Raw genomic sequence first — 15,278 nt, forward strand, 5'->3', positions numbered from 1 at the left:
CCTATCAAACATTCCTCTATACAAAAAATATCTCGGCAAGCACACTGATTACACCGAAAGGCATGGAAATATTCCAGTAATGAGGAAAGAAAAACTATAGCTTTACAACACATATCAGCACATGCACACATCATTCCGCGCTGTAAAGGATGAATCTTTCAGCACCTTCAGTGGCACAGATTTCTAGAGCTACAGGACTCTGTGGAAAAGTCACGGGATTAAGGTGTTCCAGAGATACAAAACTCCAGTTAAGACAAATGGCTGTTTCCTTCTTTAGGTAATTTTCAGACAAATGGTCTCAAGTAAAAGGTTTCAGATTAAATTTCAAAACTGATGCTGATATTTCAGTAAGGCCTAAGAGTTACCTTATCTTTATGGAGTACCAAATTAGAGCCATGAAGATCTGACTTTCTGTTATCTGCAAACAGGTCCGCTGGGAAAAAGGCAGTTTTCATGAAAAAGTGATACAACTGTATCTTGAGGGACACTGTGTCAATTAGCATTATACTGGCATTCTAGAATAGCTCTGGTTGTATCTTACCCTGCTACAGGCAAAACAGCCACATGTGTAACAATGTGAAACTCTTCCTCTAGCTACAGTTATCAGGGATATCTTGAGATAGCTCCAAAGAATTTATCTACATATGGCTATGATTTTTGAATACTAAGGCCAATCATGTATTCCATCTGTTAGAAAACTTTCAGATCGCCCTTCACTTAGCCTAAGAAGAAAGCCAGCCCCTAAAACTCCTTTCAATAACATCTTGCAATCAGATGTACTTCTTTCATCTCAGCAGAACTGCCCTAGCTAAACCATACCAAAAAAGTCTCAAACGGTAAGAGATTCCCTTCACTACAGCTCAAAGTGCCTAGTTCACAGAAGTTGTGTAAGATAGAGTTCCGATACCACAAGAATGATTCCAGACTACAGTGAGCTTTGAGAACCACCCAGAGCACGAATGTGCCTTCTCGTTTGATGTTATCTGACAGACTTCATCTATGATCTATAAAAAGAAATCTACCAAGTTGACATCTCATGGACACACAGAAGTCATTCTTGAATGGCAGACAGATCCACTTCAGAACTTAAACTGGCAGACAGATCCACTTCAGAACTGGAAGAGCAAACCAACCTTATCCCTGTCAAACACATTTGTGATGACAGATGCTTCCGTTCAGAGATGGGAAGCTCATATAAGAATGTCTGAGAGCTCCGGGCATGTGATCTCTACAAGGGATCAGAGCCATCTGCCTAGTATTGAAAACAGTCATTTCCACAGCTCAAATGCTGACAGACAGCTCCATAAACATGTACTTCTACAGACAATGTGGACTTAAGTCATCTGCACTGTCAAGAGACTATTTAAATTTTGTATATTCATCACTGAACTGTACCAACAATTGAGGATCTACCAGGCATCCAAAATTTTGCAGCAGACCAGATACCCCTTCACCTTTTCAACATAAGGACTGAAATGTACCTTTCCACCTACTGCATTGCTAAAGAGAATCTTCAGACAACTGAATAAGGAGTGATCTCCTATGTCAATGATAGTCCTAACACAGGACTTTCTTATTTTGGTACTTACACCAGATGGATCCCTGGATCACACCCCTGTTCTGCTGAACATAATCTCATAACATAATCTTTTTGTGTCATTGGACTGGTGGCCACCCCTGAGGTGACCAGAACATTCCTACCACTCTCTAAAGATCCAGTTACCAGTAACACTTGGCCATGAGATTTTCTCATGCACAAGTGCAAATTCCCTAGGATCTAAGACATAAATTTTCTCTAGCTTGAGGAGAATAAAGATCTGAGATTGAAGTCTCAAAGCTTCAAATAGTCAAAATGCAGAATCTGCTGTCATTCCTGAGCTATATTATCCTCCTCTGCAAGTCATTATTTCTCTAGAACTGTTCTCTATACCATTAACAGTAAGTCTTGGTACACATGTCTTCTCTTTCAGACGTAGCTACTACTGATGTGGCTTCTAACAACTCCTTGGTAAAATTTATGTCTCTAGCAATCACGAAAAGGCGCAGTGAACATACCACTGTATTCAGTGGTGAATTATATCCAATAAGTGTCTTTAACTCATCCCTTGACCAAATATTTCTTCGTCATTGGAATACTCTATATTCACCAACGTGATGAGAATTAGCCACTGCCTCATCATAGAAGTTGGATGAAATTGCAGCCAGTATCAATTGTTACACCATGTTTTCATGTTGCTCCTCTGCTTTCTAATAATTTCTGCAGAATCTGTGATTTGGGAAGCACAGGCCTGCTATACTGCCTCTTAGTGGAAGGACAGCTAACCCAAAAGATGTAGTAAATGTTGGTTTATGGGAATAGGACTGCCTACATACCACCAGAATTGCAGGTGGGTAGATCAACGACTCTTGCAGCCATGGATATTTAGAAAAAAAAAGGGAAGACTGCTGAGCTTTGTCAACCTTTTATGTTTTGGGGGGGAAGAGATACAAACCAAGAGAGTGCTATATGGCTCTAGTAAATGCTGCTGCCCAGAATAACCTTCTTTTCTGTATATGAGACATGAGAAGTGAGAACCAGTGTGGATAAACACTTGGAAGAAGTCATCAATTAACTGAAGACGCAAGGCAACATTAACAGGTAGTAGTGGTAGAACAGAATAACATGTAGCAGAGTTTCTTAAATCACCCACACATCACAAAGTCAAAAAATCCACTTGAAATTTCAGCAGCACTGGAGCTATGTACTTTCACCTACTGGCTAGTAGGCAAATAATAAAAAAAATTAGGAGGTCGTAATAAAAAAATTAGCTAACCTAAATAAAAATTTGAATACTTTAATCATACAACACAATTAAACAGGCAAATTAACATCGAAGAATAAATAGATAAAATGAAGAGAATTTGCAGATTTAAAAAAGTAATGCATTTATATTTTTGAATGATGTACCAGTAGACCATTAGCCCTAACAGAAATGAAGTCTGCCTCCAACAGTCAAGTCAGAATCTGCTGTCATTTCTGAGCTATATTATCCTCTTGTGAGCAACACCTTGAGAAATTCTTTGACGAGCTAATAATGTTTAACTATCATTAGAACCAGAGTTGAGCTTTCCTCTTTCGAAAAAACTCTTTGTAACTACATTAATGTTTCTCTAATTCTAAAATTCCAATAAAATCAGAAAAGAAGCATTGAACTAAGCTGTGAAAAATATGATAAATGACAACATTTTAATTTATGCATTTGATTATGAACACTATTTCCTTTTATTCTTGCACTGCTACTTTTCTGTATCCCACAAAACTAATCTTGAAACAATATTTCTCCCATAAACAGACCTCAGGTCACAGATGCAATAAAACTTTTCCTTTATACTGTCAATGAGCTACAGCAGTCAACTGAACTCAACTATTGTTTCTAACATTGGTATTTTTGTTTATTTGTAACGCATCCTTTTTATATAATTCAGTTGCTGCTTGGATTAAGTCTCTAAATGCAATTAATTTAAAACAGATTTTTGCATCTGTTTGATATTACATGTTTACCTCAACATATGGAAGACAATGAGAGTTTGAAACTAGTCTTCATTGTGCTCTTCAAATGTGGTCTCACAAAAAACCTCCTGTCTCTTGTGTGGTATAATATTAAATTCAGGCGGGGAAAAAAGGAAAGAATAGCATAATGGGTGTGAATATAATAACTGTGAAACATCCAGTGTTTTTTTTAATGTGTTCTTACTAAATGTTTGTATAAATAAGTAATACAATCAGAGCTCTGAGTAATTTCAGGGCATTAGTGACAAATGGGCACAAGTTGATTATTCAAGATAAAGCTGAGGGTCATTATCCTCAGTTGGTCATTAATCCCCATGAAATGACTGGAATTGAGATAGTAATTACTATTATAATGAAAATGAAAAAAGAAGCATGACATTTTTCTTATGAAGCTGTCTCTCAGTTTCTAAAAAATTAATGCTTCTCTCATCACTCAATCAAGTTGCTTGAATCATTTTTAACCCTTTATACAGTCTATTCATCTTACTACATTTTTTATGCCATCTCCCCACTTAAGATTTGGTGTCCTATTATAAATACCCGGAATTTGGGATAGACATCCCCCTCCCCCAAAAAACGAGAAGAAAAGCAACAACATTTTTAAAATGTTTTTTCTATAAAGCCTGCTCCACAATGAGATAGGAGACTTCATTATTATGCTATACACAATCAAGTTACTTATTCTGCATTTAGTAGCACCTTTAGGCAAAGCACCCATGCCCCGTGCTTTTGCACAGTAGTTTGGAATCCTTGGTTCAAAAACAGAATTAATCTTGTAGCTTTGCAATATATGAAATCAATACTGTCAAGTTACATTGTTCAGAAATCATCAAGAAATTGGCCCTAAGACGAAGAAACAGCTTTAAAAATTATGTAACTTTACAAATAAATTTTGTGGTGCTCTGGTGTGCCTTCGGAGGTTTTTTGAGTCTCTGGAGTCATTTTTTCACACATCTATTGGAAGAGCTAAAATTAACAGCAAGAAGGAAGGCAATTTGTTTCCCCACTAGAAATACTATTATTTTTTATTTCCATTTTGAGAGTCTCACACAGGCTGCCTCATTCCAACTTCCCAATCTAGCAATTGAAGACCTCAATCCAACCTAAAAGCATTTTAAATAAGCTACAAAAGTTAAAAATAGGAACGCTGCCCTGCTACATGTTCCTAACACAAACAAGATACATATACTTATTACTCCTATACCTTTTTTCCAAAGCTTTCTCTGTAAATACTTTTCTAAGAAAGGGATCCCAGGAAAGCTACAGGATGTGCTGAGTTTCTGCTGGAAAATTTGCAATTGCTTCTGAAACGGTCCACTGTGTATAATGGAGAGGAAGTGGAGTAAGACTCATAACAGCTTTAGGCAAGAATGGCTGATAGGATGTTAATCTTGGGCTGCAAATCAACTTCTGTATGGTGGAATAAAACCAAATAATATAATAGTGGACGCTGATAAGTGGTTTGGACTGCAGCTTGGAAGAGCGATTTGTCCTGGCTTGCTTAAGCTGTTCGAGGTAAAACCTAATGATGCATGTCTGCTAGCCATACGAATTGTTTGATATTGGACAGCTATCAAAATTTAACTGTTTGGTTGTTTGGACAGAGCATGAGAAGCAAAAAAATTGCCTGAGTTCTGAAAGCTCTGAAGTGCATTGAGCATAGAATACTGTAGAAGACATGGTAGGCCTTCTGGAAACAGAGAAGGATGTTTTTGACAGCCAAGGCCAAAGTATGGTGTGTCAAAACATTTTCTGAAACAGAGAAAAAATATATCTAATTATTTGGGAGGAGAACATGGACTGGAAAAGGAGTAATGTAATAGTAATGGGGAACCAAATATAATTACAGTTCACAGCAGATAATAGGATGCAATAGCATGGTGAAAAACTGAGGGCACATATTGTTGCCAGTGACAGATCAACAACTGGGTTGCTGTATGGCTATTCTTTACATGCGAACTAAAGTCAGGACATGCTAGAGTGACAAACATGCACTGGAGTGGTTCAAAGCCTCTAACAATAGCTGCTATATACACGTTAACAATTGTAAGCAAGACACAGAAACAAATCAAAATTTAGGCAACACACTTCGAAAGAGAAGATTTCACTCCATTCCTTTCACCCACTCCAGGGTCAATTTTGGCTTCACTACAAGCCCCACGAATGAAGTACAAATCAGCACTGCCTGTGGATAGTATTATTAGCACTGCTGAGGAATCAGCATGACTCAGGGGAGTCACAATTTGACTTCCAGTTTTTCTGTGCTCCTGCGAAAATCAAACATACTGTACAGCACATCCACCAATGTGAAGAATGATGCTGAACATTGCCGGGTCTTCTTTAGCCTTTATGTATGTGCAGAAATGTACTGACCCAGCTTACTCTTTTCCTCCAGCTTCCTCCTGTAGGATAAACACCATAGAGAAGAAATACCTTATACTACACTGTCCTCCTGTGTGGCTATGAAGAATGGTCTCTTTTACCTCCTCTAAAATGAAATTTCCAAAAATGTAAAAAAAAAAAAAAAAACTTTAAGATTCTAAAGAACAGCTGCACTGTAGGGAATCCTAGCACAGTAGAGAAATAAGTAGTCATAAACAAGCACTGTCACTAGAAAAAATAGAATATTATTATTTCAGTGCTGTTAGTCTCCTGTGCATTAATGTCACATTCCTATGTTACACGTTGAAAGTACTAGCATATTTTACTGTAATCTTTAAGCACTCTATACATTCCCATTAATAGAAATCTTATTTTTATACTAGTGTATGTAAAAGACTCATGCCCACATTCAGCAAACACCTGCTCAGTTACAGTTAATTGTAATAAGATGCCTTTTTGGGGAGTTAAATGCCTGTACAAATACAACACATTTATACATTTATAATAAGGCCTGCTAGATCTTGATGTTAAAAATGAGAGCTTTTTCATAATTTTATCACAAGTTGTGCACCATTTAATATTTTTCCTACAGCTCCAAATCTTGGGAGCATGTGATTGAGATAAAAATTTAAACTACTTGAGAAGTCTTAGAAACAAAATTGTTAGACCTCATGGCTGCAAAAATGATTTGCAAACAAGTGTACCCTAAAGGTTTACAGCAAAAATTATTATATATGTTTTATTTTACTTCAGGAGTGCTGAATGGCATTTTTTCAATACTTGCAGCTGCAAGTTGCAAGAAACTTGTAAGCTAGAATTCCGATTTAATAAGAACCTTATGAAAATATTCAGACTAAAAATTGAAACTTCTCACATGACAGTCAATCAGTAGTGCCATAGAGAAAAGTGTACTGAGCTTGCAGAGTTAATAGACAACTGGAAGATCACTGAAGCATCACAAGTTACAAATTCTTAAAGCCTTTTAACATCAGGATTTGGGTTTCTATTTTTGTTTCAGAAAAACTAACTGCAGTCTCCCAGTCTTTAATATGCTGATTACTGTCAAGAGGAAGAACAGACTTGGTGGAAGTAGTGAAATATTTTTGCACTTAAGTAAAACTGTGATGACAAATAACAGGCTAGCAAGTAAAAAGATAAGAAATGCTAAGCTTATGTTTTGGACTATATCCCACATTTTTTATATATTCTCTTTCTTGGGTTCCTCAAAGGTTTTCTGCAGAATAGATTTACCATCTCAAGCACAAGTCACCTGCCTGATTTGAAACACCTTTAAAATTTTTTTCCTTGCCCTTTTGTGTTAGCAACCACTTTTTCTGCATTTTGTGTTGTACTCAAACATCTCACTAAATACATCAGCTTAACCCTTTCAGCCCTCTAACAACAGAGTATTATAATGCATTTCTATTAAAATGAGTGGGATCACCTTTTGCTCAGCTGCACTTTTAATATGGAAAAAAATTGAGGAGATTGCTGCCAAACTTGTCCCACTTTTGTTATTTGAGTGAGGAAACCATGGGGCCAAAACAGCTTAGATTAGCTAATGTGTCCCAAATCAATTTCTTCCAGTCCACACATCCATGTGTTATAATAAAAAGTGTATTGCACTAAGTTTAAAGTGAAATTGCAGTTACTAAAACAGAAAAAAATGATAAATCTTTTCAGTACAGCATAATTTAATCTTTCCTTTTTAAATTGAACACTCAGGACACTAACTCACCTGTTAGAAGAGAAATTGTAATAACCAGTTTCTTCTAAAACCTCTTCAATTAGAGTCTACGAGTTAAAAGAAATTCACTTCAGTAAAATTATGTTTTGAGTAACAAAATAAGATTATCGCTTAAAATATATAAACATCTCACCTGCAACTGTTCATATGTCATCCCTTCTGCTGTGTCAAAAGTGCCCACAATACCTTAAAGTAAAAGACAAATAACGTTATACTACTGAATTTATGCAATGAATTTATGAGCTATGCACTCTAATCAGTTTCTCAGCAATTCCAGTGCAAACATACTGACAACAGAGACACTTGTTTAATAAGAATATATTTAGTTTTGATTAGCAGCAGTTTATTGCACTGACCACAATGACCCTTTGTAAAGGTGAGAGGGGTCTTACGGCGTGATGTGAACATCTGAAGCACAGGATGTTATATTATGAAAGAGAGTCATAACTGACGGAAAAGTATTGATTTTTTGGAATATTTAATGTGAAAGAACATAACAATGCATCACTTTGCTACAGTTCCCCACTTACTATTTGTAGTGGACTGCAGCAAATTATGAAGACAAAAGTATTTTTTGCTTGTTAAGAGATTCAAAAATTACAGAAACTGAGCATTTGATCAGTTTGCATGGTTATCTCAGAATAAAATTAAACCTCACGTTTAAAGCCATCGCTAGGGACTCATTTCTTACTCAAATGTCTTCCTCCACAGCTGGTTTACTTTCTGTTTTCACAATAAGCTATGGAAGCGATATGCCAGTTTCAACCTACAGGCCAGTAAAACAAAAGCTTTTCAACCTTCTTTCAGTAACGACTGTTTTTAATCTTTTTATGTCCTCTGGCCCATGAATTGCAATATAACTTTTCCTGTACTTAGAAGAACAGAATTGATAAAACACAAGCTGCATGTTTCCCTTAGGTCCTCTCAATACTCTCTTGCCTTTATCGCACAAAGATGCATATTACAGAGCAAGTGTCCTCTGACTTAGGAACTGTGGTTCCCCCCCTTGGATGCTGCTAGTGCTAGTGGGTTTGACTAAAGATGCAGCTCATGATTTGTCACTGCGTGTATTGCTAGTCTGAAGTGTATTTGACTCTATTCATTGTTTAAAGTATACATATATACATTTCACCATATACCTTGTAGTATAGCATATACATTTTGCTTTACAGTTCCTCCTCATGTTTCTGGGGCATAATCCAGATATGCAATTAAATCATCCCAGTATAAATAGGTTCGACACATGATAGAAGAATAACATAGGGTTTATATACAGTTTGTTTAAAAAAACATGTAGAAGGATAGATAAATCCTAAGCAGGTCTTTTTCAGTCACAAACACTCCTACTGATTTTTATGGGAACAATGCGCTATTTGCATCTTTGATATTTCTTCATAACTCAGAAATATACTCTTTTAAATTAGCAGAATGTTCCACAAGTGGTAAACTGCACACCTTACCAGGAATTAAAAACAAAACAAAAAAATAAACAAAAAAATCTACTGATATTGAAAAGCAGTATAGTTAACATAAATTCATTGCCTTTAAAAACAAGTCCTTCCACTTCAGTGCCATACCCTTAATAGAAAAATATATGTCACTACAGAGGTTTTGTTGCTTTCTTTACCTTTTCTATCATCAGGAACCAATATATCTCTACCTGAAGAGAGAAGTAACGCATGGCAATCTGCTGTGAAGAAGTTGGGCTCAATCATTTCAGGAGAACCTTGGAGCAGCTGTGGCAGGGAAAAAAAGGAAAAAACAGAACACATCTGAAATCCCCACCCTTTTTTTTTTGCCAAAACCTCAGATATCTGTAAGAAGTGTACAGTTTCCTATGCTTTCCACCACAATCAGAGGTAAAAGGAGATTTCAGTACATTTTAGATTAATTAAAAAGTGGTGAACACAATTGTGAGCGTGGTACCTTCCTCTCTCCAGAGATATTTACTGAACAAGCTGCCAACCTACACTTGGTATAAAGCACAGAGTTCTTTGGGCTATCTGAATAAAACATCATAAGCTATACATTAGTGTGAAGGTAAACAGGGAAGTCTGGTCCCTTAGACCTAGGAGAGAAAGTCAATGACTTTGGTTTTCAAAACTGGGTCTCAAGTGAAATTGTTAGTCCATATTCAAGTGGTATAATTTCTATTAACAGGATCCCAGCACTTCCAAAAGCTGAAAATCAGTTCAGCTATTTAGTTTTTGATGTCAAACTTTTAAACATCTAATTCTGAAAATATTCACTGCTACAGCTTTGTAATATTTTTGTAGGCAAGAAGGGAAGAAATTCCAGTTATGCATTTCTTCATCATGTTAACATTTTTCATTTAAGCGCTTCTGAAGTTACACAAATAGAATAATATCTGCTGTTGGAAGTCCTTTACCTCACTACTGACCAGTGGAGGAATCTTTCTGTCTGTTATTCTAATTTGGTGTTCTAGTTCTACACTGTTTAAAAAAAAAAAAAGATTTTTTAATTTTCTTTGTGAAAATTGCACAACCTATTAATGATACTTTCTAGAAGACGATTCCAATATTCAACTTAAATTTTTCTCTCTTTTGGTTCTTCCTATTAACTCCAAGTTATATTCATACTAGCTAGCATCGTTATGATGATGATTCTGGTAAGATTCTGAGAGCGTGCTTAGGTGGAAATACTTACCTGGCTATCATTGACTTACGATATGTATCATTTATTTACTGATGTTAAGCAGTGCCTCATCTTCTAATTATGCTTTTTGTTGTTGTTGTTGTCTTTAAATAATTTCTACCAATGATTTCCTTCAAGATAGAAATGCCCAGAATTGCATTCAGCATTTCACACGTCTTCAATTTACTACCATTTACTTTTAAAATAGACTATTTCTTCCCTCTTCTTCAGTCTTCCATCTGATAGTTTTGAAGCTAACACAATTTTATAGCTGACAACATTTATAAAGTCATAAATAAATAGGTTCCTTTATTTCTAGACATTTGTAAAATTAGGCTAATTTTTAATATACATTTCTCTTCTCTTATCTTATTTTTGGGCACCCTTTCCTGGAAACATCCATTCAATAAATGAATAGAAAATATTTCGTTAGACTTAACGTTATGGTTGAAATACAGGAACTGTCTAATATAAAATCCCAGCTTGATTTACAGACAGCAAATGAGCATGAAACTGATGCCTCAAAGGGAGATAACTCATCTTTTGATATCTTTCAAAGGCACTACCTATGTAAACACTAAATAGCCACTTTCCATGAAGCTTTAGTGTCTCAGATAAGCTATGAAAGTAGACAGAGGATTTGGAAACTGGGGTCATTCCATTCCACAGCAAGCAATAATTTAGAAGATTCCACGTTTCATTGTAAGTTTGGCTGGGCACAGGAAGGACTTGAATTTCCATTTCTTATATCTCAAGTGAATGTTAAAAAATAATCTTTGTCTTTTTAGATACACTAGTATACCTAATAACTGCTTTGTCATCAATTCAACAGCGAAACATCTAAGCCTCACAGTGTTCCACAGCACCCAGATGTGAGGATGTCATTTGCAGATCCTCTGCTGAGTATAGTCTTCTCAGATTATGAAGAAGGAACATTTAGAAATTCTAACATCAGTCATGAAGAACTCTTTCTGTGTTGGAAAGTGTCCAAAAAGTGGCATGCATGGTTCTTTAGTCTTGCAGTTCTTGCAAATCCGTGTTATTTTTAAAGTAGGGATACTAAATTGTTGCTGACACATTATTCAACAATTGGACAAGATATTCTATACTCACGATACTCTGGTCAGTTTATGTGCTTTCATAGATGGGTAGATAGACATTCCATATCACAAGAAATATTTGCAAGCTAATAATAAATAAAGAAGAGCTTACATAATCTCTATCAGCCTTTACTACAGAAATCAGCCTTTACCACAGAAAATTATATTTTCCTTCCTCTTTTCTTTCTCTGAGCTCTGATGAGACGGATTTTGTTTTGCATTTTAGCAGCTAGTTGGGCCTTTCCATTTACAACATATGTTCTAATGATCAAAGACACACTTGAAATGAATCAGCATCAACTGCTTACCTAAGAAGCCTCCATATTTTCCAAATAAATGATAGTCAGAGCATATGCTAAATACTTCCTTTAAAAATTCGAAGCTTACACTTGTATTTTTGTGATATTAGTATTGATAGGTTAATTCAAACAGAGGAGAGAAACTCTGCCATTGATAGTAGAATTAGTGTACTGCACCTTTTTCATTTCTGATTTCAGGTTACAAGGATTGCTCTGCTGACTGAAGAGGGACTTCTTGAATCTCTCGATGACTCTCCTTTTCAAGTTGCATTGCAAAGCTGGAGGAAGCTATATGAGACAGATAAATTGATGTTATCATTGCTCAGTTACACCTCCTATAAAGATCACCTAGTCAGCAGTACCATTACTGAAAAAAGCAGTCATACTGCAGAAAATACACATTGATGTTTAATAGCATAGTGATAAACAACAGTACAAAAACTGATTTAATGGCATATTATAATAATGCTTGTTAGTTTACCCATTCTGTTAGGATTGGCACACCTTATAACTTAGTCCCTCTAGCCATTACAGAAAAGATCATTATATTGAGCCTAATATAGGTTTGCCTAGATTTGCCTCCCTGACCAAAGTGATCAAGTGCTAATATTTGGGACGTTTCTCTAGGGATGAAGCCCAAGAGAAAAGAGCAGACCATGCACAGAGAGTTAGGCTAGATTTCATGTTGCCTATTTCTCTGGCTGAAAGTAATGGAACTGCAAGAGGCTAAGCCCTTCACCAATGCATGAAGAAATTAATGTGAATCTTCCTCATGATTTCAGTGGGCTTTTTGAGGACTTTATGTATATCTTAATATAATTCAGAACAGCTCTTTTATCAGAAGCTTCCTATGGGAGGTAATTTACATTTCATTTGTCTATAAACCATATAGCAAATCTGATTTTGTATACTTTTTCTTCTGTACTTGTGGGTTAAATATACACATCTCTCAATTGTACTTGCAAAAGAAAAGCACACAGAATAGTTTATTGGGGTTTTAAAAAGTCTTCTACAGGCAGTTTAAAGGAGCTCTCTTCCTTTGCTGTTTGAGATTTTTTAAATCATTTTTATGCTCCAGCAGTAAATGTAAAGCTTCAGCTGTTGGTCACTGCAGTCATATTGATATTCGCACCTGTCATCATTCTAGCTTGATGATCATTCTGTGGCATATCTTACCATTTGGAATACGATCTCCTACTCTATTTCTGTACAGCTGTTTACACCAGTGATTTCCTATACTGCGATTTCCTACCATTCAGTAAACACTTTATAATCACTTCACTGGTGCAAATTCACAAAGTGCCACTCCATTGAACTCAGGAAGCTTTTTAACTACACAAGAAAGGTCTGGCCATTACTGACTCATATTCAAAACACTGTCACAGCACACATTAAAAAGAATTTTTCCTTCTGGAAAGATTTACTGTACTTAGATGGCTGTAAAATCTGGAACAGCAGTACTGGCCTCACAGGAGCTGCTCCTGATTTGCCGTGGCAAACTTGAGATCAGGATTGAATCCTAAGTGTGAAAGACTACAGCAGAAAGCTGGTTGCATATAGCTTTCTGTTACAGATAGGTACTACTGTCTCTTCATGTAGATAATGCCTCACATGCATATTGCAAGTCAGATCTTGGAATGTTCTTAACCTAAAAGTGAGTAAAAAATGATGCCTAAGGAAAGGCCTGCCAGATAGTCTATAGACTATGTGCCACTGCAATGAGCTATGTATGTACTACTGACATACTGGGAAACTCAGAAGCAGAGGTGGTAAAGGACAAGTCCCCTGCATGAGAAACTCAGAGTTGCCGTGGCACTAGTGTTCAATTTTAGCTTTTGTTTTAATGAAATCAGATGTTACATTAGTTAAAAAAAAATAAAAAAAGAAAGAAAGAAACTAAAAAAAAGGCCAAAGATTTACATAATACTTTTTAAAAAGCTTTCTCTTACTTTATATTCCACAGATCAGTCGGCCTCTTGTTTCCATGGCAACTGGATTGGAAAGGCTGCGGCAGCCAAGAGCTAACAGCTAAGGATTCTCCCTTGTAAACTTCAGTTTAGAGTTGTCAGCTAAAGTATGTAACCGAGAGTTTTAGGAAACAGCTATGTATTTTAAAAGAATGCTCGACCTCAGATTTGTACGAATATAAATAAGTGCAAGAGAAGCATACAGCACATGGTGAACAAGGACAGGTGAGGATCCTGGCTTCTCTGCCTTCCCCTCCTGAAACCAACCCACATGGAAAGTACCGAAGTTGTTACTATTGGTTACACGGTCAATTTAGGGTAAGTCTTTGAGTCTCCATTAGTTCTTGGGTATTGAGGTGTCCATATTATGATAACTGGCACTAATAACAAGCCACCTGAGAAAACTTTCTTCACTATAAGGGGTAAGCTCACTAATGAACACCTTGGGCACATAATAAAAAAAAAACTGCTTCATTTCTGTCAGCAGGTGCTAGAACCATTCTGGCAATAAAGGCAGTCAATTCAAATTATTTTAAATAATTATTTTTTTCTTTGTCCTTTATAATTTATTTCCTGTGTTACCTGTTTTGATAAGTTTGACAGTTCCAAAAAAATTTAAGCAAGACATGGCAGATGCATATAACTTCAGTTGTGCTAATCTATTTTAAAAGAAATGACACAAATGTGGCTCAGTGATCTGAAAGCCACTGCGGTCATGAATATCTCTTGCCAAGTATAAACGCTTCACTTTGGAAGGAAAAAAGATTTTTTTTTCTTAAAATAGCAAATTTTGAGGTAACAATGTCAACCACCTTCCTTGAGAGCAAAAAGTCTTCTGCTCCATTTTCAGTTGAGAGTTCAATGCAGAGCTATACCCATTCCATTTTTGCTTCGGAATCAGCATGAAATAACTTTAATTACCTTTCATCACGAAACATTTGAACTTAATTTTAAAATCAGTCTTAAGTTTGAAAAAGACCTGTATTGAAGTTTCAAAATATTTAAACTAACATATGCAGGATTTGAACTACTGCTCTAGAAATCCAAAGAAATTACTATATACTAATAATACAAATTATTACTTAGAAATTATTTAGAAATTATTATTATAGAGGAAAACATTTTAGGAGTTTTCCTCATCAGTATTTGATATCAAGTCACTTAAAACAGTCATATTACTGACCTGACAGAATGTTGTAAAAACAAGTTATTGTACAATCCATTTTTCTGAGGTAAGCCAAAAGATTTTTTTTTAAGAATTTTTTTCACATTATTGCCATCCTCCACATACTAATATTCAAGGTTAGTCTTTATTTAAATTATATATTTTTAAAACATCCTGCCATCTGCAAAAATGTCAAGTTCTGTTGTTTTTGAAGAACGGTGACTAAATTAGCAGCGCTTTGCGGTACCATCATTTTGACAACAGCAAATAACTAAGACAGAATGTCAGAAGCAACAGTAACGCATACTTGAGTGATGAAGATAATTTTGTGGAGCTGAATAAGAATCTGCTGAACAGGGTCACTGATCTGACGCACCTTCCTTTGTGATACAGCAATTCCTGCCGATGCTGTA

At 35.9% G+C, this 15,278-nt stretch overlaps 1 protein-coding gene across 2 annotated transcripts in view; it reads right to left on the bottom strand.

The window, feature by feature from the left end:
• The window catches only part of NEK10 (NIMA related kinase 10), a 114,171-nt gene that overhangs the window by 3,638 nt on the left and 95,255 nt on the right, over positions 1 to 15,278 (bottom strand). The window contains exons 31-35 of one of the 2 annotated variants that reach the window (XM_068935465.1): positions 15,173 to 15,273; positions 11,911 to 12,021; positions 9,307 to 9,415; positions 7,813 to 7,865; positions 7,671 to 7,726 (exon numbers count right to left, since the gene is read on the bottom strand). In XM_068935465.1, the coding sequence (XP_068791566.1) occupies positions 7,671 to 7,726; positions 7,813 to 7,865; positions 9,307 to 9,415; positions 11,911 to 12,021; positions 15,173 to 15,273 (430 nt within the window). Of the gene's footprint in view, positions 1 to 7,666; positions 7,727 to 7,812; positions 7,866 to 9,306; positions 9,416 to 11,910; positions 12,022 to 15,172; positions 15,274 to 15,278 lie in introns of those variants that run through there. The other variant, XM_009687925.2, reaches the window with a different exon arrangement.

This window comes from Struthio camelus, chromosome 2 (genome assembly GCF_040807025.1).
Source record: "Struthio camelus isolate bStrCam1 chromosome 2, bStrCam1.hap1, whole genome shotgun sequence".
In the NCBI taxonomy this organism is placed as follows: Eukaryota; Metazoa; Chordata; class Aves; order Struthioniformes; family Struthionidae; genus Struthio; species Struthio camelus.